The 18,814-nt window shown below is 32.9% G+C and overlaps 1 protein-coding gene across 1 annotated transcript; it reads right to left on the minus strand.

The window, feature by feature from the left end:
* Nucleotides 1–15,901: 15,901 nt before the first annotated feature.
* LOC108547472 (uncharacterized) lies at nt 15,902–18,521 on the minus strand. Its single transcript, XM_017900022.1, has 6 exons — nt 18,450–18,521; nt 17,990–18,083; nt 17,444–17,678; nt 16,701–16,810; nt 16,481–16,622; nt 15,902–16,127 (listed from the first exon to the last, which is right to left on the minus strand). The coding sequence occupies exons 1-6, from the start codon at nt 18,519–18,521 to the stop codon at nt 15,902–15,904; spliced, it is 879 nt and encodes a 292-aa protein (XP_017755511.1).
* Between the last annotated feature and the right edge of the window lie 293 nt (nt 18,522–18,814).

The following is an 18,814-nucleotide window of genomic DNA, read 5'->3' on the forward strand; positions in this document are numbered from 1 at the left end:
GTGGCTACGCATCGAGACCCGACATGCGCCCTAGTGGCGCAGCCTGCTGGCGCTACCTGTATCAAAGGTACCCTAATCTAACTTGGAGCGAATTAAGTTAAAATGACTCTACTGACACTTTATTATATTTCGTGTCTTACAAAAGGGGTTTCGGTTCGGTATACTGAAACTCTACTGTCGCAACGCTAAGATATTTTCAAGTTCCCATAAAAATAGGGAATGAAATATCAAACACGCGAGCTAATAGAAAATCGCGACGCGCCCGAACGAGTTCGCGATTATTCGAAAGACCGACTAGCCTAGGCGATGTACTCCCGTGTACAGAGATAACTTCATACCTCGGCACCCTCCCGATCGGGCCTAGCTCAATTCCAGTCACTGTCGCACTCGCCAAGACTTACACGTGGACCAAGGATAGTCCCTGAACCAATGAAACTTCTAGTGTCAACGCGAGGGCCCTGCTGGGCGGTTGCCGGCCAAGACAGACACTTCGCATCCCAGCCACACGGGGTAGAACTTAATCATCCCTGTGGTCTAACCGTAGATGGTACTAGTCCGTCAGCCAGCATGTGCCCGAGCCCCAGTCGCGTACGACTTAGGCAGCGGACCGCCCCGTCGAGGTCAGAAGACGCACTGATCCGAGGGGGTCACCCTGGAACCCGATGCATGACGAGATTGACAGTGACTGGAAATGAGTGTCGGAGACGAGTCGTGAGGATGACTTACGAAGCATGTACTTATCGAGTACACGAGAGCACGTCGCGTAGGCTAGTCGGTACTTACGAACGATCGCGATTATCGCGAGAACAATTATGTTCTATTTGCTAAACGAGGGGGATAAGAAAATGATAGAGAATTTATAAATTTCGCTCCAAGTTAGGTAGCTTACCTTTGTACAGATAGCGCGCACATGATACTTAGTCTATGGATCTATCTTATGATTACTTAAAAGTAAACGCACGCATCGTTCATTGATGTGTCGCAAACAGAATCTTGAGAAACCTAAAAGCTAAAACAGAATATATTATTGTTAATATGTAGCTGAAAGGAAAGGGATTAGTACGAGGAAACCATCAAGGACAATAACCAAATGGAACGAGCAAGCCAACGACGAGACCTGAGCAACATAAAACCACAAGCCAGAAACATTCCAACGGTGAGATATAAACATACCAACGAGGAAGCGCTCGAGTATTATACGAAATACTCGAACGCTCTAACGAAAACAAACCGAACGGAAGTCGTAAAATTTGTGGAAGGAAGGATTTAGCCAACGATGAGACATAAGTAAACCAACGACGAAGCATTCGAATATTGTACGAAATATCCGAATGCTGAAACAAAGAGAGAAATAGAATGAAAGAAATAAAATCTGGAATAAGAGAAAATAATGAGAATCTGAAAGAAGAAATTGTTAAATTATTTAAGAGAGTGGACAATGGCCATTGAATAGCCATTGATCTAACCAACGATGATTTACAAATAAACCAACGACGAAGCATTCGAATATTGTACCAAATACTCAAATGCACAAATAATGAAACCTAAAATAAAAGAAATAGAATCTGAAAGAAGAAATAATTAAAACCTGAAACAGAAAGAAAAAATATTAACGCGGACCCCCCGAAGTCGAATCGACAACTGGCTCGAGCCTGCACGCAGGCCCCTTATATAGCGGCGGCTGGGCGAAGATGGACGAAAATTTCCGAACTTTACCGATTCCATTAAAAGTTACTTTTTCGTTGTAATAACTAAAAATTTATTGATTTTCTTGACTTTTATCGTTAATATACTTTGCAAACGATTTGTTGTCAATGATTTTAATTTGTTATTAACAATAAATTTATTAATTTATTAACTTCTTGTAAGTTCCGAATACATTTTAATACAAATACATTGTTTGCTTAAGTAGTAGCTTATAATTAATTAACCTTTTTTACTTTTATCGTTAATATACGTTGCAAAATATTTGTTATTAACAATAAATGTAGTAATTTATTAACTTTTTGCTAATTATTGATATATTTTCACGCAAATACATTATATATATACTAGTAATAGCTTATAATTTAGTAATTTTTCCACTTGTATTATAAATTTGCGTTGTGACCAAATTGTTATTAGAAATAAGTGTAATAATTTTTACACTTTTGCAAATTATAGGTACATTTAAACATTAGTATGATATTGTTCAAGTAATAACCAATGGATTAATTCTTTTCTTGTATTACAAATTTACGCTATGAACAATTTATTATTAACAGCAAATTGGGTAATTTATACATTTTTATGAACTATAACTGTATTTGAATGATGTCATTGCCAAGAACTCCATCCACTTACTTCTCGCAGCCCCAAAAATCGTCAAATGTTTAACTGAAACATTTAGATGTAAGACAACGAGGAACATCTAATATTCATACCTTTAACATAATACTTCATTTCAGTCAAAAATTTTGCATTTTTAGAAAATCTCACAATTTTCAGAAAGTAATGGCAATTTCATTTACTACTGATTTGTATTCAGGTGGGTAAGCTCTACAAGAACCACCCAATGTATATCGAAGGTTACATAAATACAAGAAAATATAAATATAAGACAGTGAATAAAAAATCCTACTTTCTATAACATAGTTATAATGTAAACAATAAACTGAAGTTTTGACTTCGTCGTCACTTTCTCAATCGCTAATACGGTTTCTTTCCTTTCCTTATTTGGAGATCCAGGCAGTTCAACAGCTGGTTGTGAGCTTAATTTTGCAACAGTTAAATGATCATGACCTGATTTGCCCTTACTACTAAACCTTTTATTTAATATCACAGATTCTTCTTCGCCTTCCTCTGCTTCTGCACCAAATGATAAAAGATTGAATTCTCTGTAACAAAATTTTTCATTGCAAAGAACAATAATATCAGGGCAAAATTAGGCAAACATATATGATTTTTACTTTACTCCTGCTGTTTTAGTCTTTGAACTGTTCTTTACTTCTTCACTTTCCTGTACTATTATTCATGGAATAATATCAGAAAATGGATTGTTCAATATTATAGTTTATATAAATCTTGAAGGATAAGTTGGTCTATCGTTCTACAAAACATAGGAAATATTATATTTATATTAATTCTTGATACATTTTTTTGTAAACATAAAATTTACCTCATCTAAAGGTGCTTCTTCAAGTTTAAGCATGTTATATATAGTTCCTCCAGCAACCTTACCAGAGCTTGTATGTTTATTCTGCAATTCTGATGTAGAACCAATATTCAATTTATCCTTAACTGTTATAACTATTATCAAGTGTTCATTCTCCATCTCTTCAATGATGTTCATATATGCATGACGATGCAACACATCCTTTTTTGCTACCTCTTTCGTATTTCTTGATTTGACATAATATGGAGTTCCTGTTCTCACTGCTTTCATTCCACATTCTTCCTTTTCTTTACATACCACAGCTCCATCATTCTGAAATATAACACATTAGTGCCGGTTAACAACATTTCTAAATTTAAGATCTTAGATTAAATTTTGTACATTTATAATTTAACAACCTTCACACTCTATATTCAATTTACATGTACCTTTCATAACTACTGCAAAGTGTTAATTCTCCATCTCTTCAATGATCTGCATATTTGACTGTCAAAGGCGACGCACTAAGAAGAAAAAAGCCTAATCAACGATATTATACCGCAAAAACCAAAACCAAAAGCTAAATTTCGAAAACAAAAGCGAAAAAAGGAAATAACACAGCACGATCTGATAGCCACGGACACGTCCCCCACTATTTCTCCAAAACGCACGCCAAAAACCGAAAAAAAATATCCAATCCCGTTAAGGAAAAAATCGCTCTACGCGAATATGTGGAAAAATTCGATTCAGAAAGCCTAATTCAAAAACTAGAAGCCAAAAAAGTAAATTGCGCAGCACGATCTGACAGTCACTGACACTTCCGGCACTATTTCTCGAAAACGCACACTCGAAACCGAAAAAAAATATCCAATCCCGCTAAGGAAAAAATCACCCTACGCAAATCGGTGGGAAAATCCGATTCAAAAAGCCTAATTCAAAAACTAGAAGCCAAAAAAGTAAATTGCGCAGCACGATCTGTGAGCCACTGACACTTTCGGCACTATTTTGCGAAAACGCACGTTCGAAACCGGAAAAAAATATCCAATCCCGTTAAGGAAAAAATCACACTACGCTAATATGTGGAAAAATCCGATTCAAAAAGCCTAATTCAAAAAATATAAGACAAAAAAGTCTATTGCGCAGCACGATCTGAGAGCCACTGACACTTTCGGCACTATTTTGCGAAAACGCACGTTCGAAACCGGAAAAAAATATCCAATCCCGTTAAGGAAAAAATCACTCTACGCTAATATGTGGAAAAATCCGATTCAGAAAGCCTAATTCAAAAGATATAAGACAAAAAAGTCTATTGCGCAGCACGATCTGTGAGCCACTGACACTTTCGCACTATTTTGCGAAAACGCACTTTCGAAACCGGAAAAAAATATCCAATCCCGTTAAGGAAAAAATCACTCTACGCGAATATGTGAGAAAATCCGGTTCGAAAAGCCTAATTCAAAAGATAGAAGCCAAAAAAGTAAATTGCGTCGTACGATCTCACAGCCACTGACACATTCAGCACTATTTTAGAAAAACACACGCTCGAAACCGAAAAAAAATATCCAATCCCGTTAGAGAAAATTCCACTCTATGCTGGTATATAGAAAAAACCTAACCGAAATGCCTAATTTCAGAAATATAAGCGAGAAAAGTAAACTGTGCGGAACGATTTTGCAGGGACTTGCTTTTCCGTTACATTATTTCATATATGCACCTTCAATCGTAACATAATTGCCCTACTGGTTAGAAAACAATCTATTCTATGCAGTAGTAATAAAATATCCTAATCCACAATCGTAGTTTAGAATGTATAAGCGGCAATACGAAGCTACATTGCAATTAAACGTTAAGATTGAAGAAAAATTAGAAAAACTGTTAACAAGCTGCCTATTCAGAGTAAAAATATTCAAATATATTACAGGGCATCCGAAATCTAGAATCTACTACAGCCGATAATAACGGAGAATGCGGTAGCATTATAGGATCCCGCACTCACACCACTTCATTTCCTAGGTAAATCGTTATACGATTTACACTGTGTAACATCACTTGTTTTCACATGTAGTATATTATCACTGAAGAAACGTTCACAGTTATTAATTTTGAACTTATTAAAGTAGTTAAAACGTTAATCAGCGATATCACTATTTTACGAAACATTTTGAGATTTAATGTTTCACTTTGACGCGTGAGAATGTCCACCATTTGTTACCGGTATGTCCGCTTGCCACCAACTGGAAGTTGACTACAGCCGGATATGCTAGATATTTTTTGTAGCGGGAAAATCTTGCATCTTTGAAATAGCTATGTGATAAAATATCGATATTGAATATTAAACGATGTCGCTTATGTTTAATAATATCAGTGAAGCAATTATAAATATATTTTTGTTGCAAAAAATTCCAAATTTCTATAATTAATTCATGAACTGGAATTATTAATTATTCCATTATACTAATAGAAAGATAACCAATAATCACCAATAATGATTTAAATAACAACAAATTCATATCCAGAATTATATTACAAAGCTCGCTAAGGTTATGCCCTTACGATGCAATTTTAAAAGTTGATAAATTAATTATAGACGAACATGAAGTCACAGATGAAGGCGAATGATTTTATTATTGGTAAAAAGAAAATGAAACTACGGTGGTTACATGCTTAGATACTTCTTATTCACTTTAAAAGTTTCACATATACACGTTAATTGTTAACGACATAATAAACAATGACATATAGACATTAGAATCTGAGTAGATGTCCGTATCACGCACAGTTGCGAGAAAATGATGTTTCATAATACATATCACGTAATAGTTATCATTATAATGACAATATATATATGTAACAATATTTCTCGACATATACACCCTACCGCAAATGATTGTATTCAAATGCATGAGTTATCCTAATAATTCTAGATATTGGTTTATCTTGCATCTATCTCTCTTATCGTGCATCTCCTCGGTGTTCTCTCGTGTTAAACGTTATAAGTAGTTATTTATTCCCTATTCATTTTTCTTCATATCTTTATCATTTTCAACATCATCTATTTTATAATTTTCTACTATCTTCGGTTTCTTCTTTGCATCCATCAATTTATTTTTTATCTTTTCCTTCATCGCACTGAAAATATAAATATAAGACAGTCAATAAAAATTCCTATTTTCTATAACATAGTTATAATGTAAACAATTAATTAACTCTCTTTCTTTATAACTTCTAATTCTTCTTGAGTTTTTACTTCGTCGACACTCCTAATCACTACTGCAGTCTTCCTTCCTTTTTTTAATTGCAAGTTCAGGTAGTTCAACAGCTGGTTGTGAGCTTAATTTTGAATCACTTAAATGATCATGAGCTGATTTGCTCTTACCACTAAACTTTTTATTTAATATCACAGATTCTTCATCTTCCTATGCTTCTTCACCAAATGATAAAAGATTGAAATCTCTGTAACAAAATTTTTCATTGTAAAGAATAGTACTATCACAACAAAATTCTGCAAACATGTATGATATTAATTTTACTGTTACTGTTTTAGTTTTTGAATTGTTCTTTACCTCTTCACTTTGCTGTACTATTATTCATGGAATAATATCAGAAAATGGATTGTTCAATATTATAGTTTATATAAATCTTGAAGGATAAGTTGGTCTATCGTTCTACAAAACATAGGAAATATTATATTTATATTAATTCTTGATATATTTTTTTGTAAACATTAAATTTACCTCATCTACAGGTGCTTCTTCAAGTTTAAGCATGTTATATATAGTTCCTCCAGCAACCTTACCAAAGATTGTATGTTTATTCTGCAATTCTGATGTAGAACCAATATTCAATTTATCTTTAACTGTTATAACTATTACCAAGTGTTCATTCTCCATCTCTTCAATGATGCTCATATTTGTATGTTGATGCCACACATCTTTCTCTCTTGTTACATATGCTGCCTCTTCTGTTTCTTGATTCGACATAATATGAATTTCCTCTTCTCACTACTTTTATTTGAACCTCTGTCTTTTCTTTGTATACATCAGCTAGATCATTCTGAAATATAACACATTAGCGATGATCATTGACTTTGACTGATATCAATAATTGTTTCTTGATTCGACATAATATGCATTTCCTCTTCTCACTACTTTTATTTGAACCTCTGTCTTTTCTTTGTATACATCAGTTAGATCATTCTGAAATATAACACATTAGCGATGATCATTGACTTTGACTGATATCAATATTTACTTAAGTCAGGAGCACAACATACCTTTCAACCTCAATGCCTAAATTAATTGCCAATTGCCTAAATTAATTGTATTCTCCTTTGACTGCCTAAACCATTTCCCTTTTATGAATATTGATTTGACCATCAAATATTTATATCTTGATTTGTCATATGGTTAGCTGATTTAGAATGCAATAGACATATCATACCTTACATATTTGTATTACTTTTCTCACTATAAAATATAATTCTTGGCATCTAATGGTTTTCACGCTGATGATATTCCATGAGTCCAATATTTTTCTACTGTTGCACATGCCTGTTTATTTCAACAGAATATTGTATTTTCCCAACCAAGCTCTGCTATCACTAATAAAATAAAAGGTAGAAAAACAATGGTTCATAACTTACACTATTTAGTTACAACTGAAGGTTATGTTAATATAAAAACTTACATTCTTTTACGTGATGAAGGAATTTTCCCAACCAAGCTCTGCTATCACTAATAAAATAAAAGGTAGAAAAACAATGGCTCATAACTTACACTATTTAGTTACAACTGAAGGTTATGTTAATATAAAAACTTACATTCTTTTACGTGATGAAGGCACACCGGCATGCACACAACAATGCTTCCGGCGTTTATTTGCAATTTTTTCTCATTTCTTATGCACTTTCCTGTTCACTTGGAGAAAAATTAACAAATCACTCCATTTCTGTGATTAATTTATGGATTTTTATAATTGCGTTGTAAAAGCGTACCTTTGCAGATTTGTCGTCTGCCAGGTAAAGAAATGAATGGTGAGTATCTAATTAAAACCACTGTTTGGGCTAAATTTATTAAAGAATGTAGAAAACTTTATGGGGTTCTTGTATGGATAAAAAGAAGGGAAGAGAATGTGTATTGGTTATTTATGTCATTTTATTGTTTTATTTATTTCGTCCACCACGTCACGTGGATTTAGGCAACCTCCAGGCGCAATCTATGTTCTTTCTACCTAATGATTATTTATATTTTCGTTTTCTTTCTGTAGTAAATAAGATTGCTGTAGAAAACTGTTTTTCTTGCATAAAATTCTTATTATTTTGTAATAAATATATACTTGCATAAGAAAGCGTAAAAAATAAATTTTTTTATTAAGAAATTTTATTTACAATGTTTTCATAGGCGAAAAATGAATACAAAATAAAATATAGATTGAAAAAACTACCAACTATGAATGGGAAATCGAATCCCAGTCCTCCAGCATAGGCATTCTCGATTGCCGGCGTTAGGCCACGACTCCACTTGAAAACTGTGGAAAATAAATCTATAATTAATGAAGTAATAAAACTTTAATCGTAAGTATCTCAAAAACTATTGATTATCTGAAAAACTCTTAAACTGCATGACGATATCTACAAACCTGCAAAGCTTCAACTAAATCGGTGACCCGAAGCACTTGCACTCTTCTCGTAAGTGTATTTCGATAATGTTTACTATCGTATAAGTATTATTTATGAATTTAGCTTGAACAAGGTACAGTTTGAAAGTGAAACTTTCTGATAGACGAATTAGCTGGAAATGAAAAGTTTCGAGCTCATTATTAATTTATACTTGGGATGATGTTATCGATGCCTTTCGATGATGTTAATGTCAATGGAAATCGCATTCCGTTTCACTGATAAGGCTGATGAAGTCAGGCTCGGAAATAGTTTATTACAATTCGTTGGATGAAAATTTTTATTCGCAATTTCGCAGTGAAAGTAACTTGTACAAGTTACGATTGTTGATATAATCGATGAAATAAATATCACATTCGCGAGGTATAGACAGCATCAAAAGTTTCCATCTATCGAGAAAATATTGGCAATTATTTGCGATTACTGTCATAGCTATCGAATGAAATTTTGCGAGAACATTTAATCATTTTACTTTTCTTTTTATCTGTTGACTCAACAAGCTTATCACTATAGTGCAATAATAATTTTATGCACGTACCTCGATCTTTCCTCGGAAACGTATTTCAGTTTCGCATTGTGAAAATATTTCCCAGATAATTCTATCGTCGTTTATCAGATATAGGAACTCGATTAGATAATTACACGAATCAATAGCTGACAATGTTCTTTGTAAAGACGACGTTGTTTATCGTCGAATGTCGCGCTATAACATTAATACCACGCAAATGCTATTGAAATAATTTTACGAATTATAATTAATCGACTCCACTTTTGATAAGCAGAACAAAATCCACTTTGATCAAGATTAATAAAATTGACATCTTCGATAATTGTCATCGACCTTGATTTTCAGATACTTGTTTTTTAACTTGAACCAATAATTATAAAAGTGCTCCAAGTTACAAATATAAAAAAAAATAAATAAATAAATTTCTCATTAATTTCGTACAAGAAAATAAAAATAAAATCCTTTTCATAAAGTAACGAGAAATACAATCCTTGACAAGTTAAATTTTTGAATTATCCCAAAAAATAAATAAATTTCTCATTAATTTCGCACAAGAAAATAAAAATAAAATCATTTTCATAAGGCAACGAGAAATATAATCCTAGACAAGTTAAATTTTTGAATTTTTCCCAAAAATAAATAAATTTCTCATTAATCTCTTATAAGGAAATAAAAATAAAATCCTTTTCATAAGGCAACGAGAAATATAATCCTAGACAAGTTAAATTTTTGACTTTTCCCAAACGCGAAACGAAATGCACATAATTTATATCACTTTTACAATCATCGACACATTTGTTGCAGTAGTATGATACATAATAATGATCCTTCACCTAAATAAATTTCCCTTTTTGATTTTATTTTCTTCTTAATATATTTAAACGCGAATTAATTTACTGTTACGATATAAATATCATCTTTCGCGATAATATACGAAGGAAGATTGAAACAATGCGAGGAAAATGTCGGGCAGTACGATCTACACTGACGTTCCTAAAGAACGATAAGTTCTCTCTTCCTGCTAGTTTAGACCCATTGAAACTGAAACGAAACTGAAATGGCGCTGACGAAACATTTTCCTACAAGGTCAAGACTTGCACCCGGAAGTTTCCAACGGTTTCAACATGCGCCGATGATAGCCTGCCGGCTTCCGGATTATAGAACGTGACGAGTAAGGTCGTTTGTGTTGATAATGATAGCTTCAGGGCTGACTCCGTATCGACGAGCGAAATAGGGTAGAACATGGAGTATTTCTGCATGCAAATAGCTCGGTGTCAAGCGTTTAATACCAATGACATAACATCGAAACTTCCTCGCGCGTAGATTAATCCTTTTATCGGTAATTTCCTAATTACGAGATACCGTATCAATGATCATTATTTGCATTATTTGGACAGGTGGAATTATATGATCACTCTCCTTTGATCGTGACAGTCGAAAATCGTTGCAGGGTTTGATATTGCTATTGATCTCGATATTCAGCTACGAATTCGTGTATCACAGAATGTATATCAGCAACTGAAATGTACTTGGAATTTTCTGCAGGATGGATTTTATTGTGTGAAAGATTGCAATACCACTGGTTTGCAATTAAGTACAAAACTCGTGTTAAACTCGAGCAAACAATGAAAAGAAACAATTCAAAATACAGGATTGCATTCGAGAGCAACATTTTTATTTATTTATTTATTTGTACTATATTATTTTTCTTGTTACCAAAGGGTTATTACCCGTTAAGATAAATAAATAAATAAATAAATTGTATCTTTTATTCGCCAACAATAACTCTAGATGACTCTGTACTATATTATTTTTCTTGTTACCAAAGGGTCATTACCCGTTAAGATAAATAAATAAATAGAGTCATCTAGAGTTATTGTTGGACAATAAAACATATCATATACTATGCTTAAAATGAGTGAGTGAACAGAAGGAATTTAAGGATTGGCAGAAATGGTTAACATTAATAAAAATTCAAAATTGTGTTGGACATTTTCAAGGATGTGACAAAGATTACGATGATACGGAGTCCAAACTGTGGAGCAGTAATAAGTTTTGAACATTTGCTGTTTTCCTGATGTTGAAGATGGAGGAAAATGAATGATGGATGAAGAGACAGGAAAATGTGCATAAAAATTGAGCAACTATGAATAAAATGTGTTACAAATACGCGTAAAAGTGGACGAAACGTATGAAGACAAGGATCTTGTAAGAAGAGACCCTGGTGTATATAACTTAAATGTGAAGTATGTTAATCTTGATTGGTTTTGGTCAGTAGATATTAAATATTTCGAATAATAAGATGATTTTAATCTTTCTTTTATTATATAACTCATTGTTTCACAATAATCGATACTAATTAATAAGATAATTGAAAGTATTATACAAACAAACGATTGCCTTTTTCCAACTTATTTATCATTTTTGTTAACACGTAACGAATCTAGTTATAGAAGTACATACAAGAAATTATTTTCCGAGTAAAACGTTTTACGTTTGTACTATCCATTGCCTCGTCGTTAGGTATTACCATAACGTTTAAGAATTCGGAAAAGTGATAATAGAGTTAATATGGGATTCTGCAAATTCGATATTTTCTGTGAAAATAGAAGCTTAGAACGAAAAGATGGATTCTTTCAAAAATATTTAAAGCATCTGAGATATTTCTCTTCTCGAGATTACAGATACAAATAATCGTTTCTTAATCGGTATCCATGTCAGTATCGCTATCAAGGTGTACATAATCGGGAGCTGAACTGATTTTAATGGTATGTTTATTCTTCGTTTCTTGTCTCACTTCCGGTTTTACATCTTCACCGTTTTGTTCCTTCTGTTGCTTCTGTTTTCTACGATTTCATCGCAAATATTTGTCAATAATAATTTTCGGTCATCATAACGAAGTCGAGGAAAGGTAAGTAATGAAAGTAACGATGGACAAATTTTAGTACTTGTATTTGATTTTACGAAAATGTAGTTTGATCTTTTGCCAGATCGTGATACATATGAGCGATAGCAAAGTTCCTAATAATCCTAGTAAAACAGCCATAAGAACCACGTCCACTTCGAGCCAAGGATTTTCTTCGTGACGTCTGCTTGGTTCGAGAGTTATTGGATAACTGTGAATAGAATAGAAATTTAAGATCGTGAAATCGAAATGTAAAACATTTAAAGCAATGTTATACTTTGTTGCAAAATTCTAGATTTGAAATAATTTTAATAACGCTATCACGAAACGTATAGATTATTTTAAAAAATTTTAAACGTTTGAAGAAATGCTTGGAAAAATGAAAAATCTATGCGAAAGAAAATACAAAACTTGCAAACCAAAATACAAAAAAAAGGAGAAAAAATTATATTTAAATTATATTGAAATTATATCGAACACCTTTTTCAATTTTACTCCTCGAAATAATGTATAGAAACTTTATTTCCTTATTTTGTGAAATTCAAAGCGAATTTTCACAATGTCGAAAGGAATTTCGCTGATAATAGAATATCGAGAAACAAAGGATTTATGCGTCACCTACACTGTTATCTATGAATTTCATCGAGATTGTGGTATCATCCTGATAAGATTTCACGAAACTTACGGCAACTCCGTTTCCTGTTTATGGAGTTCATCAAACGCTTTCACCACTGCCCTGTCGAGTTCTTTCCACCTAGCCAGTCTGCCAGGTCATTTCGATTTATTTGTCGAAGCCTGTGGGCCAAAACCTCGTGAGTATTGCCTTTGCCTTCGGCTGGAGAGCTGTTCCAGTGCAAAAGGTGTCGAATGCAAGGGATCTCGTCATCCACGTTACGTTCTTGCTCGGGAGGTCATTTACGTTATCAGGGATTAAAGAAAAATTATTGTTTCTATCGAAGGAAACATATTATGGTCGTAAATTGAATTCTCAGTTAGAAACAATACCAGAGGATCGTTTTAAATGTAACGTTGATCACGATGCAACAGAGTGTTAATCACCGAGATACCTTTAGTTCTGTAATTCTAAGGAAAAACGTTGCATTCCGCGTATTTGTATTTTCAAGGCATCATTGTTTTAATTTTTCAATATCGATTCTTCTAGCACTCGATTAACTGACATAATTTTTATTTTTAAATAGAAGATTCGTGTCTATTCACCTTTTTCTGATAAATATATATAGACTTTAAATATATACGTATAAGACAATGGAGGATGTTTTGTTATGTGCTTTAGCGTTTGCTATGTCGAGATATGTATGCGTAATTGACACTGCTAATGTGAGTTAAACTTTCAGCTGCAACTGAACGACGTTGGAGTCAATTTAATTGTAGGAATAAGGGACACATCTGTTAGTATTAATACTTCTTATTAAGGAAGAATTTGCTCGCTGTATCAGTTAGGAGAAGACTACTTCCCCAGTTTGCATAGGTTATAGGAAGATTGCAAACTTGCAAAATTAAAAATCTTGGGTTTTAATTATACGTCCTTTCAGATCTTCTAATAAAGATAAGAATAATTTTTATATCGTCAGCAATTCTCAAGAATTGAGGAAATGACTTATTGTTATTTTTTGAGTCCAGAAAATTCACACCAATTCTTAAGACACTTCTCAAGACCCAAGAATATGGCCCATTGTTGTTTTTCGAGATGAGAAAATTCACAGCAATTTTTGACACTATTTAAGACCCAAGGATATAGCCCATTGTCATAATTGGAGTTAAAAAAATTAGCTGATTATCATCTTTATTATCAGAAAAATCTATAATCCTTCAAGTGATTTATTTAATTTTCTGTCTAATTGCAAACAGCGAACAGAAGACTATGCTATTATTACTGTAAATGATGGTGAACATAGCAACTTGAACTTCATCGAGGTGTCATAGAAAGATAGTTAAGAAGTCAATAAGGAATAACATATAAATAGTATATAGTATATATAGAATAATAATCATAATATAGAACAATATTATTTAGAATATTAGCTAGAATAATATTAAATAGAATAATATAGAATAATAATCAATATAAATATGTATATCAATCAAACTCCAAGTATTCTCGATATCTTTATCGATCTGTGCAAATACTCGAGGTGAATTTACTTCAATTTCCAACTGATTTTACGAGCAGGCAATACTTCTTCCAACGAGAAGAGCAGATATCGCTGTTGATGTATCTTATTTAATTAGTGATCGATTTACCAGCATCTGCCAGAGTGTCTGGCAGCTCGTAAGTGGTGTAATGAAGTGCAACTATCAATCGTCGACACTCGAAAGGATTCAGACGAGCGGCTAAATATTCCAGCTCATTTAAATTAACGTCGATCGTGCCGAGGACATCGTGCTGCAATAGAATAACGATAAAGCTTAATCGCGTCGACCATTCGCGAGTCCTTGATAACTCCTTCATTGCGAGATTAATGAAACGGGACGAGTCGATGATGAAAATAAATCCTTTGTTTTGTTTCGCGAGAAATCAACATCGACGAATTTCATACAAGACGTAATCAATTTCAGCGAATTTCACGACTGACTTCTTAATGTCAATAGCAGAAATTGTTCAGTTATTGTACTATATTATATATACAGGTGTGTGTTCAGGGTACCTGAGTGCGTTTTGGATAATGACGAGTTCTTGATTACTTTACTTACAGTCAATGACGTCTAATTGTATGTAGAAAATTGGTATATATTGAACATGCAAAGATTTATGTGAAATGTAAAAAATGTATACTATAAAAATTATTATTACACATGTAAATATTTTTATTCGCATTTTTATTTATTTCATATTCCTCGTTGTACTAATTATTCCCATTATTCGTCAGAAATTCGTATAATTATTTTATCTACCTGTAGGAGTATTTCTGTTAGGTACTTTGTACCAGTTATTGGATAAATCTATCATCTATTTTATGGTTTAATTTTAGCAGCTTCTTGACAACGGAACACTAAATGTGAAACAAACACAGAAAATGTAGGAAATAACGCAATCTGGCTGGATATTCAAATCTTTTGCCAAGAAGCTGCAATATTTTAAGTGAGAATGTGTAAAAGACTACTCGTGAATCTGATTATTGATATAGAGGTTAAATCTGATACAAATTCGACCGAGGATGTACAATTTGTATTAATCTTCTCCAATAACTATACTTCAAATATGGTTTATTTCACAATTTTTTGATTTTCTATATATTTCAGGCTACCTTCATATATTCTTCATTATTATGCATATATATATATATTCTTTTAAGTCGTGTATGAATGAGTGACACAGAAATCCTTCGAGTTTCCACAAATGGTACGTCTATATCATTCAAAATAATAATAATAATAGTAATGTAAGTCACAGAGAAAATTGTCGCTTCTCGCATGTCTGCTTCGAAAATTTCTTGGATTAGAACCAGTAAGCAAGGGACATTTGTTTACATTGTTAAATTGGCAATTGTATTTATATAAATTATTTGGTCGAGCGCCAAATACATGGCTTTATATAGATACACGTGAGGCCGCTGCTAACGAATATTACACGTGTGAATGTTTAACGAGAACTTCACACGTTTCAATGTTGCTTTCGATTCCTCAAACTTTCCTTAAAATTGCATTTGATTACATGCTGCTTCATCTGTGTGGTTGTTTGGCGCGTTTCTTCCGTTTCTTCTTGTAACATTTGTAGCAACCTGTGACTGGCGGTTCTTCCGGTTCCTTCGGCACTGGAACCACTGTGTTTTGCGTGGCTGTGTGCACCATTTCGTACGATGGTGCCCTTTTTCTTTTCACTCGTGGCTTTCGAATGAGGTAGCTCTTAGATACGTCATCTCCTTCTTCTCCGATTGCGATTAATTTACTGTTCAAAAAATATTACGAATTTACTACTAAAAAGTAAAAAAGATTTTATCATACAGGTCTCCTCTGTGTGTAATGTATCTTTGAATAGATATTGTAACATGAAAAAGGGGTAAATGCTAAAAATTAAAGGAAAGAACTATTTTTATTTTTATTAACAAATTTTCTTCACTTTTCGTCTTCACTTTCATTCCTTTCTATGCTATCATTATTATAAGTCTTTTTCATTTTATTTTATATTTATTATCTTTTCATTCACCCTTTTTCTGATTAATTCCTCAGTTCAAAGACAGGCATTGAATAGAGATCACAGTGATTCGATTCGAAATATAAATCGAAACACGTCATAGTCACCCTTTCTTTTTCTTCCCTCGTATTCTGTTCAACAGATTCGCCATTTTGCTCCTTATAAACAGAGTACAGCAACAAGTTAAAAGTATGACCAAAACGATAACGATCCCTGCGGTTTGCACCGATACGTTGACAGCAGTGTGTCCTAAGAATGAAGAATAACGAGATTTATATTTAAGGTTAAAAGAGAATCGTTACAGGTAACACAAGAAATTTATTACACTGATTTTCTCGATCACTTTGTCCGAGGATTGATTTTGCGTTTTACTGTACGTTTTACTATCTTTCTCTTCCGGTTTCGGAGGCGCCGTCGCCACGACTCCTTCGTAGTCGCTAGATAATTATAAAGTTATTACGAAATGAAAGAAACAGTGTGGCAAAATTTGCGTCTATTAATTACAGTGTTGCGAATAGTGTCGTAAGGACGTGTATTTTCTGTCATAATTTTGCCACGTGCGTCATAATTATATTTGGTAAATACCCCAAAATAGCGTAAGCGTATAGTGGGTGGAAAGGCGAAATGAGGTTCTATGGCGAGAATTTAATTGCATGGCTTTACTATCGTGCAGTCGTCTATATTTATTACAAATTCACATAATTCCACGGAATTAATTAATTTAAAAAATTTATAATTTTAATTTTCGTATTCGATAAATCTTCCAATAACAAAACTTCATAGGTGTCGATTATATTTTATTTCGTAAGTCATTATTTCCATATAAACTCGTGAATTTATATTCTAGGAATATCGTAGCATTTATATTTTTTAATTACGTACGAATTATTTTTGTTGACAGAGTTACTCAGTTATTTTATACTTAACATGGCTACTTCTTAATGCAAATTACATTCTTAGAGGTTTTCCTAAGATTTTATGTTCTATATATATTTTTCAAAATATATTCCATGAGTTTCCTAATTCATGAATTATACTTTGAAAATGTATTTCGTAAAATGACAACTTACTCTGAATCCTCAGCCGCTTGAACGTCGCGAATTACTTTTGGCGACTTCGAGGATTTTGTACCGAACTCTGCAAGGCACGCGATCAAATCTTTTCTTCCAATGCGTTCAAGAAGATTGTTCAAGATCGGATACGTGTTCCTCGTGACGGTTCTTAATTGGCAAATCCATTTCACGAGTCTTCGGAAACAGCTTTGCTCTCGAGCTAACTTTTGTATTTGCGCTTTCGATAGTGGAGCTGTTATTGTGTTATAATAGTCTATTATAATCTTTGTGATTGTACTATCGTAACAATGTTGGAAATATTTTATATCACTGTGAATCGAGAATATTTTTCCTTGGATCTCCTTCTTAGGTTTCTGAAGTGATCGATGTTTCCTATGCTTAGATAATTTTTAATTCCTAGATAATATATTCTGCAGACTTTCCCGCGTCCATAATTTTACACAATTTGACATGGTACATATTTACATTTACTATGTTATTATTATTGTGTTTGTATTGTCATATAAATAATATAATTTTAATTTATAAATTAGAATTACTTACTCTGGGAATCTAGGAAAACAAGCTTCACACACTCTTCGGGCTTCAAATTCGACGCTAACAATTGGAGTTCTGGTACGTCAACCTCGGCAATGATCTTCGAAAAATATGGAACAATGCATTATAGTTTTCGACAATTTCATTTCATCTTTTCCTGTGTAAGCTGAATCTCCATTATTTGCTTAGGATGATTCAGTAATGTTATAATCTAGTTGTGATTCTTCATAAAAGAAGTCTTTATCAGAATACAGATAATAAGAAAATTTAGAAAAAGACAGATTACATGGTGTAAACGATTGCTGTTATTCTTCATTGTAATATTTATTCTACGATAAAGGAATTATTAATTCAATTTAATCTATCATTATTTAATTTTAAGTTATCATTAATTAATAGCATATGGATTAATATTTTGATAATTGTAATTAATTAGTTCGGTTGATTTATCTGAAATGAAGTTTACCTGATAGAAAGAAGGTGCAAGATAGAGCAAAAGAAGAAACAGTGCCTTTTTTAATACGCTTCTTAAGTTCATCGAGGGTTTCAACGGATCGACAGAGTTCGATTACATGCTTCAATGATTTTTAATTACAACCTAATTCATTGGAGTCTTCGAAAAAGTAATACCGATCGTATGATTTTCATGTTTAACTCGAATCTTCTCGATATTCTGTAATAAATAATACAACTATTAAGGTAACGAAAGGTATCATAAATGGTAACCTCATGGGACGAAGAATTAACGAAATAATAAACAAAATCAAACCTCAAATGTGAAATTTCGTTCAACAGATCGTTCAACATAACTGACAACTTAATTTGTTAAAA

Source organism: Eufriesea mexicana, unplaced genomic scaffold (assembly GCF_001483705.2).
Source record: "Eufriesea mexicana isolate 0111107269 unplaced genomic scaffold, ASM148370v2 scaffold1049, whole genome shotgun sequence".
Classification (NCBI taxonomy): domain Eukaryota; kingdom Metazoa; phylum Arthropoda; class Insecta; order Hymenoptera; family Apidae; genus Eufriesea; species Eufriesea mexicana.